The sequence below is a fragment of the Malaya genurostris genome, chromosome 2 (genome assembly GCF_030247185.1).
Source record: "Malaya genurostris strain Urasoe2022 chromosome 2, Malgen_1.1, whole genome shotgun sequence".
Classification (NCBI taxonomy): domain Eukaryota; kingdom Metazoa; phylum Arthropoda; class Insecta; order Diptera; family Culicidae; genus Malaya; species Malaya genurostris.
This window is the reverse complement of record NC_080571.1, coordinates 260,294,763-260,314,886: the sequence shown is the minus strand read 5'-3', so window position 1 is coordinate 260,314,886 and position 20,124 is coordinate 260,294,763. Positions and strand designations below refer to the sequence as shown.

The following is a 20,124-nucleotide window of genomic DNA, read 5'->3' as shown; positions in this document are numbered from 1 at the left end:
GTAGCATCTTCAATTCTCGTTGCGCCTATGTGTTTAGCTATCTTGTATAGATCTCTCTCCTTGTTCCGAACGATAGCAGTAAATTGAAACTATCTGTGTTTTACAGAAAAATAGAGACTGAATTTTTATCACGAAACAAAATTATTTAGACTTCAGCGCGGTGAATTTATTATATAAGCCTTTAAAGTCGAGATATTCGTTGAACAAGTAGAGTTCCAAGCGTTAAAGTTTTCAGCAGTTCTACTATCCTAAGAAAAAACAACTCGAGCGGTAAACTCATACTGAAAATTTCACAGAATATTCTTAACCAAATCTCCAAAACATCATCAGGAAGATTTATCTATATTAATAGTCATTTCTAAGAAAATTTGATTTGAACCGGAAAAATATAAAAAAAACTACTTAAATGTCTTAAATGTTCTGTCCTCAGCCTTCAAGAATTTAATTGTTAGATACAACAAACGAATAAAAAACTAGTTTTTAACCTGAAACTAAGGTTTGATAATGACGGTTAATGCTTGAAATATATTTTATAGTTGTTTAAAAAATGCCAATGATGAAAGATAATTTAGTATACTATTTATCTAGCATGCATTTCTTTACAATTTCTTTTTGGTATAACAGTTCAATATCTATTGAATTTTGCTAAATTTACGGATTTTCATCCCAACTGCACGTTGATATAAGATGATACATGAATATCATTCAAATCAATCATTATTCGTTTGCCGAGTTCAATTAACTTGACGTAACCGAGCATTAAAGCAATCATATCTTATTAGCACCTGCTCGGAATATAATGTCTTCATCTAAACCATAATCCAATCTATCAAACCCACAACAACTTTGTCTTACGTTCCGCATTAATCGCCATTCCTTTGTTTCCTGCAGCAAATCAAGCAACTACAGGATCTAGTCCAAGCAGCCGCGTTGAACCGCGAAACCACCATGGCCGCACCGATTTCCTCTTCCTCGTCACTGTCGTCATCCTCCTCGAAGGCATCACTCGCTGCGACCACAACCGTGACACATCAGCTTAATTCGTTCTACTTGTACACGGAATCGGTCAAAGGATTGCCGTTTAATTTGCAGATATATGGGTAAGTTGCTAATGGCGGTATCACTTCCGCACCGGATCTATTGAGCTGTGGTGAGCTTTAACTAAAACGCCTGCACCTGTTTGCGGTTATCAGCAGTACTTAGTTTGTGTGTTTGTGTGTCTATTCATTACGTACACAAAATTATCCTCTAATATTGTTTCAATGGTAAACCTGACTGTGAACTACCGATTCATCGTATTAAACGTGAATTAGGTAAATATGGATTATGTAAACCAAACTTGAACTAGTCACGTGTAAATAATGCCAAACTATACCCAAACAACAAATACATCAGCGGTAATTAAAACAACAAAGAATAATTATAGGTTGGCCGTTGATTGGTTGATTGCAAACACACCCCGCAAAAAGTGCTCATTTAGTAAAAGCTCATCACGGTCAGTTGTGATTTATAAGCGAATTTAATTAACTCCTGTGTCACTCCCTTCTCTCTAGCGATCAACTGTACTCGGATCAGCTGTACATGGAAATGGCCGTAACCAGCTCACTGCTGGATATAGTGTCCAACGGGACCGTGCTGGTGACCGTAATTTCATACAAAAACCTAACAACCTTTTTGCCCCGATTTTACTTTGCCAAAAACAGGTAAATCTCCCCTAGAACTGCTCATTTGCTGACCTACAAGTTGGTGCCTCCTTTTATTCCCTTTTACATCAGTCCTAGTTTCACACTTCGTGGTAATCAACGTCACCTTCGGTGAAGCAATAATTATCATCATCAGCATCACCATTACCATCATCACCATTACGGTCAATCCCGTCTGTATATCCGTCACATGTATTCTCCTTTTTCTATTCAAAGAGAAGTTAATGCGGTACTGGTATTTTTTATTGATTTTCCTCATGTAAATTATAACTCTCGCAGGAATCTCATTCACACGGAACATTCGCGGCTATCGGTGGGACATTTTTTCGAGTACACTAGAACCTTAATTTACACGTTTTATTTGGAATAACACGATTCTCGATTTAATTTAAAAATCGTCGAAAAATTTGTACATCGTATCAAGTTTGTAATATCATATACTATGCTGCGTTTTTATTGTTCATAGAAAAGCATTCTGGAATATTTCAATGTTTACAATTTCGATGGTGACTAAGTTTTGGAAAGTTTACTTGAAAACAAGTTATTTTCCTATTACGGAACGGTAAGTTTTTTCAGCATTGCTATGTAACGTAACGGCAACTTAACCGCTTTCCAATATGTCACTAGTCACTAACCCAAGATACGCTTTTTGAGTCACGCTAATGGTTAGATGTTAGTGACAATCACTCAAATTTCGGATTGCAAACTAGTCACAAACAAGCTAGAGTTCAAAGTCATTAAGAAATTAGTACACGCTTTAAGACCTATCATCGTAATCTATGATGACGAAAATAGGATTCTTATATTCGTCTATTCTCGTTATACCACATGCAATTGACGGGTTTATCACGGAAGTTCTAAATCATCAAAAACTACTAGAAGTACAGGTCCTAAGATCTACCAACGTAATCTATGACAGAAGCGGGACTCTTATATACGGTCTATACTCGTACTACCACATACCACATACCAATATCATCCAAATAAAATAAGGGAGTACGAACCTGAAGATCTACCTTCCTAACCGATGACAAAGGCGAGATTCATTCATCCTTTTATGTATTTATTCATTTATTTGGGAGCAGGGAAAAGCCCGATGGATATGAAATTTGGCAATCTCTCTCTCTCTAGCAGGCATAAAACCTCCTCATCATTTGTATCAACAGATTACAATGATCCAACAGATATATTTGGACTTAACACTAACTTTTAAAACTAAATCTATTACCATATAACTAGTTGATGACACCAAGCATTACAGGGCAGTAATAGTGCTCTTGCATAAAAGGTTAGAGAGAAGGAAAAAGTGGGTAGGTAAATGGAATATAAGTGTTGGTGGGGGGTGAGAATATCGATTAAATAGACGGCACATACTAGAAACAGTTTGTTATAGCCATAATTAGTGCGAGTAGATTGAATTCAAAGAAATGGATTAGAAATTGCGAAAGTTAATAGCTAGGTTCAGTTTATGTAACAATTCGGGGCAATCAGTTCGAGATTGCAACAAATCCGCCACGATGTCTCGGCGAACGGATAACAAGTCCAAATTGATAAGTTTACAGCGCTGACGATAGCTGGGAAGGTTGTTGGGATCCCTCCAAGAAAAACTGCGAATGGCAAACCGAATAAATTTATGCTGAATAGCTTCGACACGTTGGATGTCGAGTTGATAATAGGGAGCCCAGACGACTGCCGCATATTCGAGAATAGAGCGAACCAGTGCACAATATAGTGCTTTAAGACAATATATATTATTAAAGTTCTTTGAAATGCGAAATATAAATCCTAGCATCTTGGAAGTCTTAGAGATTATATATTCTAAGTGATCCTTGAAATTGAGTTTTTAATCCAACAGAACTCCTCCTTGACAATCGATTCTCGTTCGAAAATAGTATGAGAAATGGTATAGTTGAATACAACTACTGTGCGTTAACGTGAGAAAGAAATAACGGAACATTTTTAAGCGTTGAAGCCCATTCTATTGAGGTCGCATGAACTGAAGAAGATATCTAACTGTTTCTGTAGGAATCTGGCATCATCCAGATGGTACAATTCAAAATCGTCGGCGAATGATAGTTTTTGACTATGCAGGGCAAGGCTAAAATCATTCAGATACAGCAAAAATAAAAAGGGTCCGAGGAGACTACCTTGAGGTACCCCCGAGTTAGTTAGAAAGGGTGTAGCTGTGCAGTCAACGATTATAACTATCATTGTATGGTCAATCAGATAAGCCAATAAAAAAAGGACCACTAAATCTAAGTCTTCCTAGTTTAGCAATAGCAATTTGGTGATTTACTTTATCAAAAGCGGTGGAGAAGTCGGTATATTTATAAAGCGTCAACCTGCTGTCGCGCCTGTAACGACTAAATGGCATAGGAAGTGTAACACACAAAATTCTTAGATGTAGATCGTTTTGGCATGAAACCGTGTTGAGTTGAGGATATAAATTAGAGCAATTGTGTATGATGAAATCTAAAACGGCTAATTCAAATGTTGCTATTGACCGAACACAAAGTGACAAATCCTCTATAGTTCGATATTTCACATTTATTCCCTTATTTTAATACGATTGCTTCCACGATTCGGAAAAAATTCCAGAGCATAAGAAAATATTAAATAACATCGCCAATGAAGCTAATAAACTTTCCGAACACTTTTTGAGAACTGTAGACGAGCTGTCCAAAGGCATAATGGAGGAAGGGATTTTAGATGAATAGCCCGGGGATTAAATAATCAGAAGAGGAGCGATAACATTAAATGCCGGGAAAATTATTGCCAGCTATAATGATCATTTTGTCGTGAAGAGCCATTCGATTTTCGACCTGCAAGAGTGAGCTCAGATGTTGTTCGAACAGTGATAGATCATTGATGCGATCAGGCGGGAAATAAATAACGCAAATATAGAGCGTGTAATATGTAAATTTGAGGGTAACCCAAAGCTGTTCAACACCGGCACAATTCGAGTGAGATTTGAAATGTGAGCGATAAGCGGTCAAAACACCACTACCGCTTTTTTGATGGCTCATTACGATCTTGTCTGTATATAGAGAATTCTGATTTCGTTCCATTATCGAAACGTCATGTATCGCTGATTTAGGTTTAGTATTATGCAATCTATGGATACTCTTGCTCGTCGTCGAAAACCTCGGAATGTAATGACTAATACGAAAGAATATTGATCTGTTTTCTATGAAGTTCTTGAACTACTGAGAACATCCCAATAGTAGATCAAAATAAAAAGCTAAGAAATATGTATCTCCACGTATTTGAACTGGATTAAAATATTTTACATAAGATACTTCCCGAGTATGGCTTGTTCGAGACAAAATCAGGACATATTAAAATCAGGATAAAATAAATTTGCTGTTAGCAAAATACAAGATGCGTTTTTTCTTCATTTAACTGTGCATTATCAGTCATCTTGAAACTAATAACAGTTACTTAATGAAACTGCATGAATAAACTATGAGCTTTTCAGTTTACTCCAGACGTCAAAGACTTAGCAGGCTTCTCTGTAGCCGATTTAGCTGCTTTCGTCCTTATTTACCGTTCCGGTAGTGATGAAGCTTTGGCTTGCACGACCACAGCTGCATATTGACTGCCGAATCAAATATTTTTTGGGAAAGTTGGCCTTTTCCATGGTCCTGAAAATTCTACACCGTTTCGTTGCATGGTAGTATAAAAAGACAGCCCAGGAAGCTGCTCAAAGTCTTCCAGCACATAGGTTTCATCGTCCATTATCACTTGCGGGAAAACTTCATACTAAGGAGTGTATCAAAAATAAGCTATCCACACATTTTTCTTTCAAATTATGATAAAAAACGATATTTTATTCTAAAACTAAAAATTGATCCTTTATTGCACGAGGGTAAACTTGAGCATAATGAAAGCTGGATGGAATTTAAGTTATTCCTTCACGAGTTTTCGAACTTTTGATCGAACGCTCTTCATCAAGTTCCGGACAAGTGTTGCATCGCATTTTTTAGACGCTTGAGCCCAAATGTGTTCTCCTGCATGCTCCCAGCTGCCTTACCAGTCTTCTTGAAGATTCTCTTCACGATTGCCCAGTAACGTTCGATGGGTCGAAGCTGAGGATAATTTGGTGGAATGATATTTTTCTCAACGAAATTTATACCCTTTTTCGCAAGCCAATTGAGAGTGGTTTTGGCCTAGTGAGTCGACGCTAAATCCGGCCAAAACAGTGGAAGTGCACTATGCTTCTTATATAAAGGCAGCAATATCTACTGGAGACACTCAGATCGATAGATTTCTGCATTTATAGTTCCGGTAGTGGAGAAAATGGTTGACTTCAAACCACAGGAACATATTGCTTGCCATACCAGTACCTTTCGACCGAATTTCCCCACTTGAATCGACCTGTCCGCATCGCTCACATACTCCCCAACAACGACAGTAAAGTATTGTGGACCTGGAAGGGTTTTTGAGTCTTCCTTAACATAAGTCTCATCGTCCATTAAAACGCATGCATCCGGACACTGCAAAAGACGCGAATACAATTTCCGGGCTCTTGTTGCCGCTCGCTTTTTCTGTTCTACATTTTGTTTCGAGATTTTCTGCTTCTTGTAGGTCTTCAGGTGATTTCGCCTCTTGATACGCTGGATCATTCCGACACTCGTTCCTGCTTTTTTGGCCAAATCACGTAATGACATTGATTTGTTCTTCAGGATTAGTGATAATACTTTCTGGTCCAGTTTCGCGTTGGAAAAACCGTGTTTTTTGTCTCTTCCTGGTAACTTATCTAAAGTATAGTGGTACCCAAACTTATTAATGATGGTTTCAACACTGGCATGGTGAATTCCAAACCGCATAGTAATATCCTTCTCACTTAGCCAGACCCTTAATTTTCACTTACTTTTCAATACGCGACATTTTCAAAACGCAGAAGTTCAACCGCACAAACATACAGGGTCCGGCACTCGAAGTGTAACCAATTAAAAAGGCCATAAATTCAGTTTGGAAAATTACTTTTACTTAATTCAAAGTACAAAATGTGTAAAAATAATACAAAATTCAGAATCAATTCACTTTTGCTCGATATGACCACCTTTTGCCTTGACTTGATGACTTGAGAGAGCGAATGAGTTGCTTCGTTTTGCCGAAAGCGGTCAATTTCCGAACATTGTATTTTCTGACGAGAAAATTTTTCCAATTGAGCAATTCGTAAACTCTCAAAACGATAGGGTTTACTTGACCGACCGTTCATACGAGAATTTGAGTCATCGATTGGCCACCAGGAGGCAGCACCCGCAACAGATAATAGTTTGGGCCGCTGTAACCGCAGATGGGCGCTCTCCAATCGTTTTCATCGAGCCTGGCGTCAAGGTAAATGCGACATATGATCGGGAAAGTATTCTAGAGGTTGCTTTGAAGCCGTGGGCAGACAAACATCTCGGTGGCAGACCATGGACGTTTCAGCAGGACTCGGCACCGTCTCACAAAGCTCGAGTGAACCAAGAATGGCTGAAAAACAACGTTCCGAACTTCATCACGTCCACACAATTGCTCTCGAATTCACCAGATGCGAATCCAATGGATTATTCTCTTTGGGCCATTTTGGAGAGCAAAGTCCGAACTAAAAGATACACCAGTCTCGAGGCGCTGAAAAAAGTTATTGTCCGCGAGTGGGCCAAAATACCTGCAAGTCACATTCGGCCAAACGAAGCAACTCCTTCGCTCTCTCAAGTCATCAAGTCAAGGCAAAAGGTGGTCATATCGAGCAAAAGTGAATTGATTCTGAATTTTGTATTATTTTTACACATTTTGTACTTTGAATTAAGTAAAAGTAATTTTCCAAACTGAATTTATGGCCTTTTTAATTGGTTACACTTCGAGTGCCGGACCCTGTATAAACAAACGAAAGCTGACTGTAAAACGCACAGAATGCTGTGATCTGAGCATAAAAAAAACATCACAAATACATGCGTACAACACAAATGTATGTGGATAGCTTATTTTCGATACACTCCTTAGAGATAGGCAATCCGTTCACGAACAGATTAAAAGAACTAGTTCTTTTGGAAGAATGAGTGAACAACAGTTCTTTTTTCAAGAACGATAGTTTTCTAATCTTTTTAAACGAAATAAATGTAATTGAATTGTATAAAAAAGAATGCTATAGAAATTGTAATATTATCGACCTCTGAAAATGTTCACAAAAGTGAACGATTGCTAGTATTGCTACTTTAATTACATGCAAAAAAGTTACTGAATTTCCATTTGAAGAGTTTTTTTTTTGTTTAATAATATATTTAATAAGGCATAATTTATTCATTTTTAACGATGTTGTATTTGGATCACGTTGTCGTGTGCTGATTTCCGCAACTCTCGGAGATCCAGTCTCCAATTGGTGGTCGGCAGTAGCTGGTGGGATGAATGTTATTTATACTAAAATCTAGATGTTATTTATACTAAAACCGAAAAAGTTAAAAAATCGCGATATTTGAATTAATTTACGTGACCCTGACTCAGCCTGTAAATTTATGTTCCAGTGTACTATTAGGCGTACTTCGGATGAGACGGATACTATCCGTTTATGTCTTACACCGCAGCTAGTCTTTAAATTCGGGATGATCATCAGCTGAAGAATTTAACTTCATATTCAATGGTCATTTAGGGGTTCATATTCATTGTTCTAAAGCCAAAGTGTAAGCAACATTCATTTCGAAAGTAATAATCGAACCGTAAAACAATCAACAAAAATATGGAGAGAAAAAAACCACCAATTGCAAACATCAAACAGTAACCGCTAAACACAGCCGCGAAAAAAAAACCATCAGTGGAGAAAAAATATCATCTCAACACGCCCTCACTCAATTGCTCAATCAGTAGTTCATCTGTAGAAACAAGAGCAACATGCAAACTCACTCTCGCTTAGTCATTTCGTGCAACTCACTCCACTTTCAACAAGTGCTGCTCACTCCGGCACCAAAGTGCCTGAATACTTTGGAACCCTCGGCCACATATGCAATATTTTCCACACCCCAACACACAATCCACATCCTACAGGGGGGAACAGGGTGGGAGGCATTTTTCATTTTTCTAGTCGAGCTGATAAATTGATTTTAGTTCCACTCCCTCACTCGGTCCCAGCCAATCGACGTATAGACAATAGTCATGCTAAACCGCAAAAAAAGATTTGTGCTAAGCATATTTTCCCTGTACGATGTGTTTGAACCTCTTTCTTTCCTTCTCTCGCTTTCTCCCTTCCTGCGCATCTCTTTTTCTAACCATTCAAAACTTTCACCACTGCCCACAGTTTCGGAACAGATATCGATTACATCCCGGCATCGAAAATCATTTCCACCTGGCTGTACTACGCCAACCGCACCGGATATGAACCGAACCGACCGTTGCACGTGCCCCTGGAGTCTGCTCACGTGGAAATCATCTTCCAGCACGAGAACTCGCCAACCAGCGAATGGATACCGTTATGCGGGTAAGTTGAATTGAGGATACACGGAAAGAAATCCGTTACTGCTATCATGATTAGAAAATCATGAAACCAATCATTTTAAGGTTATACTTGATTTCGACTGGGGTGATAATCGTGGAAAACTGTAAAACGGCTGTCTCAGTCTTATAATACAAACGAATGTTGTTTACTGTCCGACGTTTCGGCCTTTGATGTAGGCTTTTTTCAAGGAAAACTGGAAAATTTATTGTGTTAAATTGACAAAAACATAGAGCGTTGAACAAATAATACAATGTAAAAACTATAAACTATAAACGATAGACTTTAGTAAGTTTTTACATTGTATTATTTGTTCAACGCTCTATGTTTTTGTCAATGTAACACAATAAATTTTCCAGTTTTCCTTGAAAAAGGCCTACATCAAAGGCCGAAACGTCGGACAGTAAACAACATTCGTTTGTATTATAAGACTGAGACAGCCGTTTTACAGTTTTCCAATCATTTTAACTTATCATGAAATTATGAGCAATAACTCTAACAACGTCAAGTACGTTACGTTTAAATTTCAACGAAATCAGTCCGAATGGATTATGATCCGAGAAATTTTAATCATGGTGTATTATCATAACATGTCTCGTTTGCTCATTTCAAGAATCGGAATTTTTCCCGTGTATAGTTTGTTTTTTTTTATGGCGATCTTCCCGGTCGCAGTCTCGGAAGTTCAAACTGATGGAAAAAGCTAACCCACGGATATTTGAGCAGTCGAGTGGACGATAGTGGAATTGTGGTTTTCGAAGTTTATCATTCGGTTTAGCCCCCATCGGGTTTCGAGGATACCCGAGGTAAGCTGCCGGGGATAACTGACTAGATGCAAAAAATAAAAAAAACTTTCAGCGATCAGGGAAATGTTTTTGCAGTTTTATATTTTTGTACATGTATGCATTTGTTTTGATCTCATGCAAAAGTATTTGATGCTATAATTTGTTAGCTCCGCTTCAAGTAAACTTTCGATGTACATTTTTAAAAATTGAGGAAACAATGCAAAATCATGGATTTGATTTAATTAAGAGGATGCTCATTGCATATAGCCGAAAGGCTTACCTGTTGCTAGCTGACAAAATAATCAATCAAATTCCACATTTGTCACGGAAACAACAAAACAAACGATGGTGGAGTTGTAACGCACTTTACTAGTGATCGGGAGAGTATAGGTTCGAATTCTGTTCGAGGGTATATCTAATTTTTGCGGTTTTTTTTTTTGCTCACTGAGTGAAAAAGTGAAGCACAAGAATGAAAACGATGGGGCGGCATTGTATTCGCTTGGTTTTCATTCGTGTGCTGTCTAACTAAGCCTAACCATGGCAAATAACCCTAGCTTTGAACGAGGCGGTAACATATTGATATACGAGCCGCTTTCTACGGCGGGTCGACGGACCGCATAGAGTCGAATGCAATACTGCATTGCATTTACGATCGTTTTATCATATTTAAAAATTAGGCGTAATTTATGCTGTGAATGATATTTTCAGTTGAAAAATCTTTCAGTGAAATTACTCTTTCGGTGAAACTATCGGTGAAATGACCCATTCGGCGCAACGACTTTCAGTGAAATGGCTTTCGACGTAATGACCCGTTCTTATTTTATGTACTCCACCCATTTGGTGATTAGAAAGCAAAGCCTTGGTATTACATACCTGTAGTGGAATTTGACCTTCGGTTTCAACAGACTTCGCAGCCGATTCAGAGTGTACAGAAAAATTGTGTGGCTGGTGCTACGATCCTACTGAATAAGTGCGAAAAAAAAGAATTCGAAAATTTTGAATATTTTTCACATGAAATACATTTTGAAAAATTCTGAAAAAAAATCAGAATGGTTTCCCATTATTCCAAAAATATTCCAGATTTTTTCAATTTTTTTGCTAAAGAGGTTTTTGAGATATTTAAATAAAATAAAAACCAGAAGAACCACCCTAACTCAACCAATATGGCAGTTAAAGGGGTAAAATTTTGGGAAAATCATCTCCAATATAAACCTTTTCAAACTTCACTTCGTTTTCTGTTTGGGGGCAGTTTCTATATACAAACCCGGCTACACCTTTTTGGTCTTAAATCGAAGGGAATTGCATTTTATTTAACATTTTCTTGTCATTTTTCATATTTATTTAATAAAATCAGTTATTTAACCTTTTTTACCTTTTTTGTCTTTCTTATATAGAAAGGGTATGCAATCACTGAGAAAACCGATTTTTGAACCGAGGCCCGGAGGGCCGAGTGTCATATACCATTCGACTCAGTTCGTCGAGTACGCAAAATGTTTATATGTGTATGTGTGTGTGTGTATGTGTGTGTATGTGCGTATGTGTGTATGTAATGTTTTTTTGCACTAACTTTTCTCGGAGATGGCTGAACCAATTTTCACAAACTTAGATTCAAATGAAAGGTCTTGTGGTCCCATACAAAATTCCTGAATATTATTTGGATCCGACTTCCGGTTCCGAAATTATGGGGTAAAATGTACAAAAATTGTGAAAATAAGTGCACTAACTTTTCTCAGAGATGGCTGAACCGAATTTCACAAACTTAGGTTCAAATGAAAGGTCCTGTAGTCCCATACGTAATTCCTGAATTTCATGCGGATCCGACTTCCGGATCCGGAAATATAGGGTAAAATGGGTTAAAAATTGTATACCATCACTGAAAATGGGAAAACCTTAAAAAAAATTCTAAATCGACCTAAAATCTTTTCCAATTGATAGTTTTTATCAGTAGACGGTCAAACAAACCGATTTCGGTTATTCTTTTAAGAATCGAAGAAAATTATTTTGAAGAATACCACAGTATTTTATATGATAGTATGATTGATATGAGAAAGGCATCATTACACCACTAGGTGGATTAAAACAGGTTATCAGATTAGCATCACTGTTCCCATACAAATAGGCAAGGCAAATGTCAAGCACTACTTGGAAAAATGATGCTGACTGTGTGACATAAACACTGAAGCATACTTTTGTGAACTACTCGAATCAATCTGAATCAATTGGTGTCAAAATTAGTATCCGATATTATTTTATAAAAGGATGAAATATATTTTCATGAGAATGTTATGAAAGAAGAGAAAGGCATTATCACACCACTAGGTGGATTATGAAGGGTTTTACGTTTGCCTTCGGCTCATCAGTGCGTCAGCAGTTTATATTGATCGGCTAAGGCCACCTAACGGTTGAACATAAACCACTGAGCAAACGTAAAGTTAATAATATTTGCAAAACACTTGTTGCTCCGAAGTACCATGTCTTTACTAACGTATAGATAGAAAACAAAATATGAACATTTGAATAAAAAAACACAATGACAAAATGCACAAGAAATGATGGCTGGAAAATTCTAATTCGCATACCTCTCGATAAATATTCCTAATTACTGTAACCAACAGCAAAACCACTCAGATATGAAGCATTCGACGCATTTATTTTCATTCTTAGAATTATCTGAAGAAATACTTAGAGAAATTAGTCTCTAATACAGCGTAAATTTGTAACGAAACAAAATCGTCACAGAATCAGAACAATCCCACGCCAAGCTGATCAAATCAGTTTTTCAATAAACTTCCACTATCAATATTCTCAGAGTAACGCCATAGAGAAACGACATTCAAACTGCAACGAACATCTTTGAATAAATTGTATGAAATTTTCACTTGGAAATTCTTTACAATGTACCGTTGAGTCCGATTTAGCTCGCATTAATTACCATTCCATGCAAGTTGTGACACAATTAAATGATTCTTAAACCGATTGAAACGCTTCGGTAAATTAATTACTTTGCAAAAGAGTTTGTTTTATTTTTGTACACACACTAACACTGTCCATTTGACTCGATCGTCTATTGTCTGTGGTACAAGATTCCCTTCACGCACCGAAAGGAAAGATTCCATCTGGCTTCGGTAAGAAATTTCTCTCAAGCCAGTAACCCAAACAATTCAATAAGCAAAGGATTGTACCTTGTTTCGATTGAATGAAGAAGGATACGTTATTTGCTATCCAGTACTTATGATCCTCCGACAGCCGTAGGTGTGTCAATACGAGCAACAGCCGTGATTGTCAAGGCTCAGTGCTCGGTGCTGGGCCCTTCGGCGTTTCCGGTTATTGCGTACAGATACATTCCACTGCAAATTACTTTGCCCACCTCTTGTCACAGTTTGATGTCGGTGTACGAGTTTTTATGACCCAGCTGAAAGACAGGAAAGCCGAATCAGTCTGACTGTCTGGCAGCTTGTCGATTTCCGGAAAATCTACGCTTCTTTCGTTGAAGACTAGAGTTTCCTTCTGCTATTAATCCTCTTATATGGAAGCATTGGAAGAAATTGAAACAAATCGTGCTTACTACACATTTGTGGGTTCCATGTATATGGGCGGTTCCAAGCCGGATGTGTGTAACGGAGTGTGTCCAATTGTTTCAATGCCCTGTGACAATTGTGGGTGTTGCAAAATCACAGGTCATTGAAAGTGTAATAAATGTTCACCATATTCAATTTAGATAAGACCCGTATTTGGTCTGAGCTCGGTTCGGTGACAACTGCGACGTCATGATTACAGCTGTGGCAAAACCATAGAACCAGTAACGGAGGTTCGGTAAACAGAGCCCAAATTTCACATGTCGCAAATTGCAAAGCGCATCGCATGGTGCAGTGTTTTCGGAAATTTTCGTAAACGCAAATCAGACAGCATTCCACCAGTTAACAGTTTCGGTCACCCCTTCATGTTTCAATAAACTCCCATCACATGGGAAAACCAAACGATAAACACTAGCTGTCCGTTGAAAATGGTTGTCGCTGATAGTGTGTTTTGTGATCCTAATGACGGTGACCTCTCCTAATGACGCAACCCACCAGTCCACCAGAGTAGACTGCCTGTATACATTTTCCTGTTGTTATTGCATGGGAAAGCTGAAGGGTGGCTGGTGTTTTTCAAGTCTAAAACTAATGCAAAATTGTTTCCAAACTGCGCTGCATGTCCAACAGTCAATAAATGAACTCTGAAGTCTGTCCTAGAGGAACGCTCGATTATCATGAAATAATGAATTTCTGAACAAGCCGAACGTCAACTAATTTTCTAGCGTTCGACATGTGAGAGCTTCAGCAAAAAGGGTTGCATGAAGCTAATACACTGCGGAACACGACTTTCGGCTTCAACAGAATTTGCTGCTAATTTCAAGTGCACAGGAACAATGCATGGGTAATAATACGATCCAAATTGCGGGAAGAATATTTCATATTTCCTAGAATTCCGTCTTTCGTCTTTCGTCTTTCGTCTTTCGTCTTTCGTCTTTCGTCTTTCGTCTTTCGTCTTTCGTCTTTCGTCTTTCGTCTTTCGTCTTTCGTCTTTCGTCTTTCGTCTTTCGTCTTTCGTCTTTCGTCTTTCGTCTTTCGTCTTTCGTCTTTCGTCTTTCGTCTTTCGTCTTTCGTCTTTCGTCTTTTGTCTTTCGTCTTTCGTCTTTCGTCTTTCGTCTTTCGTCTTTCGTCTTTCGTCTTTCGTCTTTCGTCTTTCGTCTTTCGTCTTTCGTCTTTCGTCTTTCGTCTTTCGTCTTTCGTCTTTCGTCTTTCGTCTTTCGTCTTTCGTCTTTCGTCTTTCGTCTTTCGTCTTTCGTCTTTCGTCTTTCGTCTTTCGTCTTTCGTCTTTCGTCTTTCGTCTTTCGTCTTTCGTCTTTCGTCTTTCGTCTTTCGTCTACTGGCCGCCGAATTCTGAACACTTAGGGGTTTTTTGGTTTGTAAGTAAAGTATATATTTAGTTTCGATTTCTTCGCGTTTCACCTTCGGCTCATCAGTGCTTGAAGCAGTTCAAATTGAACCGCCATCTCAGCCTAACAGTTCAATTTGAACCGCAAATGGTTACATAAATAGTGTGGACTTTGCGTCTGCTGAACTCAGATTGATATGAAAGGTTTCGTACTCCCTCACTATTTTTTTTTATATGACCTTTAATTTTGGATTTGATTAAAAAAATAAAAATATGTGCACTAACTCGTCTCATAGATGGCTGAGCCGATTTTCACATGCTTATCAAACACTTTCGATGCGATTCCGGACTTCCGGTTCCTGAATTACGAATTTTTTTCATGACTATTTAGGGAGCTGCAATTTCCTTGAAAATTGATCATTAATTTTTCTAGCTTTCAGATCATTTCCGCAGATACCCGAACTGCAGTCACTTCAGTTATACCGTACCTAAAGTTTCCGGAATTACCGGAAACAGTGGTCACAGGAAGCGGGTCATTTCGCCGAAAGCCATTTTGCCGAAAGCCATTTCGCCGAAAGCCATTTCGCCGAAAGTTGTTTCGGCGAATGCCATTTCGCCGAAAGTCGTTTCGCCGTAAGGGTCATTTCGCCGAAAGGGTAATTTCTTATACATCAAATTACTTGATTGACTTTCGGCGAGACGGCTTTCGGCGAAATGGCTTTCGGCGACATGACCCTGATCCGTGGTCACAAACTCTAAAAGGAACTTTATTAAATTTCTCAGAGTGGGTTGGTTCGATTTTCACAAATTTAGATTCAAAGTACATTTACATTTACAAGTAGATAAGATATACAATAATGTATGTATTTTCTAAATTTTATCTAGATCCGACTTCCGGTTCCGGAGTTACAAGGTGATGAATGTTGAAAATTTCAAATCGACATTCAAAGTTGTGATGAAAATCGTTATGACTCTTCGGAACTGTTCTGAAAACTATTCCAATTTGTAAGCCTTACTAGTCAATCGAATCGACATTGGCGGTTCCCAGTCTCCGGCTCCGGAAGTACCGGAGTTCGCGCTCCAATATTCCCTAACGAAGCTCACACCCATTTCTGAGAGATGGTTCAGCCGATTTTTATAAATTTAGATTCAAATGAAAGGTAGTATGACTCCATGCAAAACACCTGAATTTTTTTCAGATCCGACTGCCGCCTTTGGAACTACAAGTTTATCAATGCCTTAATCTTTAAACCGTCGTTCACGGTGGTTTGCATGGTTTAAAAGAGGGCTTTTCGATTTGGAAGACGAAGAACGGGCCAAAGTGCCGCCAAAGTTCGAAGATGAAGAATTGGAAGAACTGCTCGAACAATACCGAGCAAACGCAAAAAGAATTTGCAAAATATTTTGGAGTTACTCAGCCAACCATTTGTCAAAGTTTTATAGCAATCCGAAAGGTAGGCAATTGGGTATGGTATGAATTGAAGCCCAAGGACGTCTAACGCTGTTTCTTCGTGTGCGAGCCACTACTCTAAGATAAGGGTTTTTTGCATCGAACTATTATTGGCGATGAAAAGAGGATTCATTATGATAATCCAAAACGTCGGATAACGTACAGATACCCTGACCATGTATCATCATCATTGATGGCCTTTCAGAATATTTTTGATCTGAAAGTTATTTTCTGTATATGGTGGGACCAACTGGGTGTGGTGTATTATGAGCTACTACCACCAAGTGAAAGAAACACGGAGGAGATCTACCGACGACAATTGATGTATTTGAGCCGAACATTGCGAGAAAAACGGTCACAGGACAAAGTAATTTGTTCTAAATGCTAATGATATACTTAGAAACGTTCAAACGGGAGGTCCTACCCCATTCGCCGTATAGCTCAGACATTGCTGCTTCCGATTACCATTTGTTCTGGTCAATCGACAAACTGATAACAAGTGGGCCTTCGAAAGCTTAGTTTCGAATTGACAAACCGACAAACAATCAAACTAAATAAACAAATTAACTTATTCAACATTAAACTGATGCTCGTTTTGCTTTGCCTCTATTTTTTTTTCAACGCACAGGTACGACGCCAAAGCAACGTTCGAGCCAACGTGGCGCACCGATCTATGCATCACCGAGAATCTGATAGAGAACATCACCCGGTGCATTTGTCCATTATCGGGAACATTTGTGGTGCTGCTGGCCAAAAAGAACTACAACGTAAGTATGCCGGTGCGGTGTTCACAATTTCAGAAATCCTTGTCGTGCCGGAAAACCTCTTCGTAATGGCATCATACATTTTCGAATGCTTCAAGCTTTCTTTTTTTAATTCATTTCCTTCATTTCTCGAAGAAAACCAAACTGGTCCGATAACTGTTGCACTCTGTGAAGCTTCACCAACCCCCCGGGCTGGCGTTCTTACCCGACAAATTGAAATGTGGTCAGACATGCCAGGGCTTCCTTCGAATCGACATTTTCACTGTTTCTGTGAAATGATTTCTCTTGGCACGTAACGTGGATCCAAACATAATCGGAATTCCTTATTAAGGACCAGGATGAGTAACTCAATCCGTAGGAGACGGTCACCGAGAGTATGTTGCAATCACAACTGAATGAACATTATTCGATTCGGATGGATGAATTCTCGTAGTACCATGCGGTTCCATGTTTTCAGTAGTTCCATCAAAGTACCCCGCCTCTCCATCAATTATTTTGCACCAGAAATGCGAACGGCAAAATGTCAACGCAACTGTCATCCAGCAAACCAACCATCAGAAACAATGATGCAGGACCACTCCGCATGATACATCAAAAACAGTCGTTCACTAGTTATGATACCGACCGACCACGAGCACAGACCAAAACAGCATGCCAGAATCGTGCTTTGCGATCCCAACATTTTTCGTTCCACCATTTTAGCAGTACTTTTTTGCTTTCTTTCTTTTGCTTTGCATTCTGGTTGAATGCCTAATCGGAGGTTGCGGAGAAGTTCTGTAAAATCTGTGAAATCTCATCAGACTTACCACTGTTCTCTTTTTGTCCTACACGTTCGCCACAGAACCCGTTGCTACATAACTCGCTGTCGAAAGCGATAAATTCCCATTTAATTCCGTTTAATGATACTTAAGAAACCATTTAACGAACACTCCGCTTCGAAGATAAGACAGAAACACTTGTTAGAAATTGTAGCAAATGGTGTGCCTAGAATCGGTCGGTCGATGTTCTATTTAAATTTTTCCCACAACCGTTTAAATTAATAGTTCTCATGTGTCATACTGATCAATCATGAGGTGAAAGAGACGGCAGAGTGATTAATTAATACCTAACAGTTTTGATTAATCGTCTTGTCAAATAGTGAAGGGGGTGTGAAAACAGTTGGTAATTTTTCTGCTACAACATTTCGCAAAACCAAAAATAAAATAGACGGAGCTCAGGGTGGGGAGGAGGTTACGCCAAAGATGGGGAATGGTTTACAACCAGACCAAAATCTCATTTCATTTGCATTCGGCCCCATAACCACAAACGTGGCAGACAAACACGCTTCTACTGAGCAACTGCCATAAAATGCAACTATCAAACAGAATTGCGAGCTGTAGAGTAGCAGCGCTAATCCCATTTCCAGCCATTAGGCATTTCGCGACGACCGACTGTTTCTGGTTGCAGCCGGTTGGCTTGGCGGCTGTGCTTCGACCGATTCCCTAGACGCGGCCACGACTGGAGACCGAACTCAATTGTTGGTCAGTGCCGGACCGGGGCTGCAAGCGCATGTTGACTTCTAAGCGGTCAACCGAGCAAAAAAAACGAAGCTTTAAACGTGGCAATGAAATTGTGGCTCATAAAAAGAATCGTTCCGTAGTACGGAGCAGCGAGGCAGTCAAGCCGGCCCGAGATGAACGACGGCAGGAGGATTTATGAGCCTGATGGTCATAAAATTTGTCCGGTCACCGGCGGGTGTTCTATGGCTGGCACGCCGGATAGAGTGCCGGAAAATGTGAACAGTACGCCTCTTCAGTTCCCCGACATTGTTGGGCCCGTCGAGCCCAACGAATATTCTTAAACACACGGGATTGAATAGCGATTTCGGATACTAATGGGGAGCAATTGTTGGTTGATAGCCGAGTGTCCAAAGTTTAGTGGCATTTATTTTATTTTTATTTTATCCATCACTTATGCTTTTGCTGTTTTGATTTTTTGCCTGAATTCATTATACCTAGATATGCGTCAAAAGTGTACTGTGGGAGTTGGCGAAACCGGCGACAAACCCAGAAAGTCTGGCGATAAGTATTTCCCATTTAGAAAGTTTTGTTGGTTTTTGTTGATGTCAGAGAAAAAAGCGAGCAGATAAAATATATTCAAACCGATTTCTCGCGATGGGAACAAAACACTTTGACACGCCCACTTCCCAATGTTTATCCATCCGCACTCCACCCAACTTCACTGCTGGTGATTTGGATTATCGACAATCAACTTTTTTTCCTCGTATGCTCACAAGTGCTGCTTGTAGAATCGTGTGATTTATGGAACTTATATTGATGCCATCAATCAACTTTGCCATCAACGAACGGAGAACAGTTTTTTTTGGAAGGGGTGTGAAAAGCGTTTGTCGGAGAAATGATCCAATAAAAACCGTTACCGCATTTTTCACTTGATTTATCAATATGAAAGTCGCTTTCGGCAACCCGAACTCGATAGGGTGGAGGCCAATTGAAATTCATTTAATCGACAATTTGTCGTTATGCTTCATAAGTCTACGTTTTCGAAAAGGAGTGTTATCTTCTTATTTGCGAAACTGCGAGCTTCTAGAAATTTTGGAACTCGTTTAAGAAGGTTTCTTTGTAAGACGGGTACTTAACACTCCGAAAAGTGGGAACACTAATTTTGACTAACTATATCTTAGCCATTTTTGGACCGATTTCAAAACTTTTTCTACCATTAGAAAGATAAATTCATTTCGAATCAAATCCATTTGAAACGATGGTAATATTCTATTCAAAGTTATTATAAAAAGTTCCAACTGAAGTCTGTTGAAAATAAGTGGGAACTCTTAACACATGGATCAATAAGTCCCGAGACTAAAGCAGAGATGGCGCTCGTAGTAAACCAGTAACCACGTCTTTCTAGAGTACTAACCTTTGCTTGAAACGGGTCAAAATTTTAAGTCGATCCGACCAGAAACAGCTGAGTTATCGAGGTTGGAGTAAAGTCGTTTTGTAGTTTGTTTAAAAAATGTAAAAAACCGAGTTTCGTGTTTGGA

At 38.9% G+C, this 20,124-nt stretch overlaps 1 protein-coding gene across 1 annotated transcript in view; it reads left to right on the top strand.

Annotated features, from left to right (window-relative positions):
• Positions 1-20,124, top strand: part of LOC131429205 (uncharacterized) — a 443,882-nt gene that overhangs the window by 301,766 nt on the left and 121,992 nt on the right. Inside the window, exons 13-16 of the mRNA XM_058593255.1 lie at positions 892-1,100; positions 1,554-1,703; positions 8,980-9,159; positions 16,952-17,090. Coding sequence (XP_058449238.1) covers positions 892-1,100; positions 1,554-1,703; positions 8,980-9,159; positions 16,952-17,090 — 678 coding nt within the window. The remainder of the gene's footprint in view (positions 1-891; positions 1,101-1,553; positions 1,704-8,979; positions 9,160-16,951; positions 17,091-20,124) is intronic.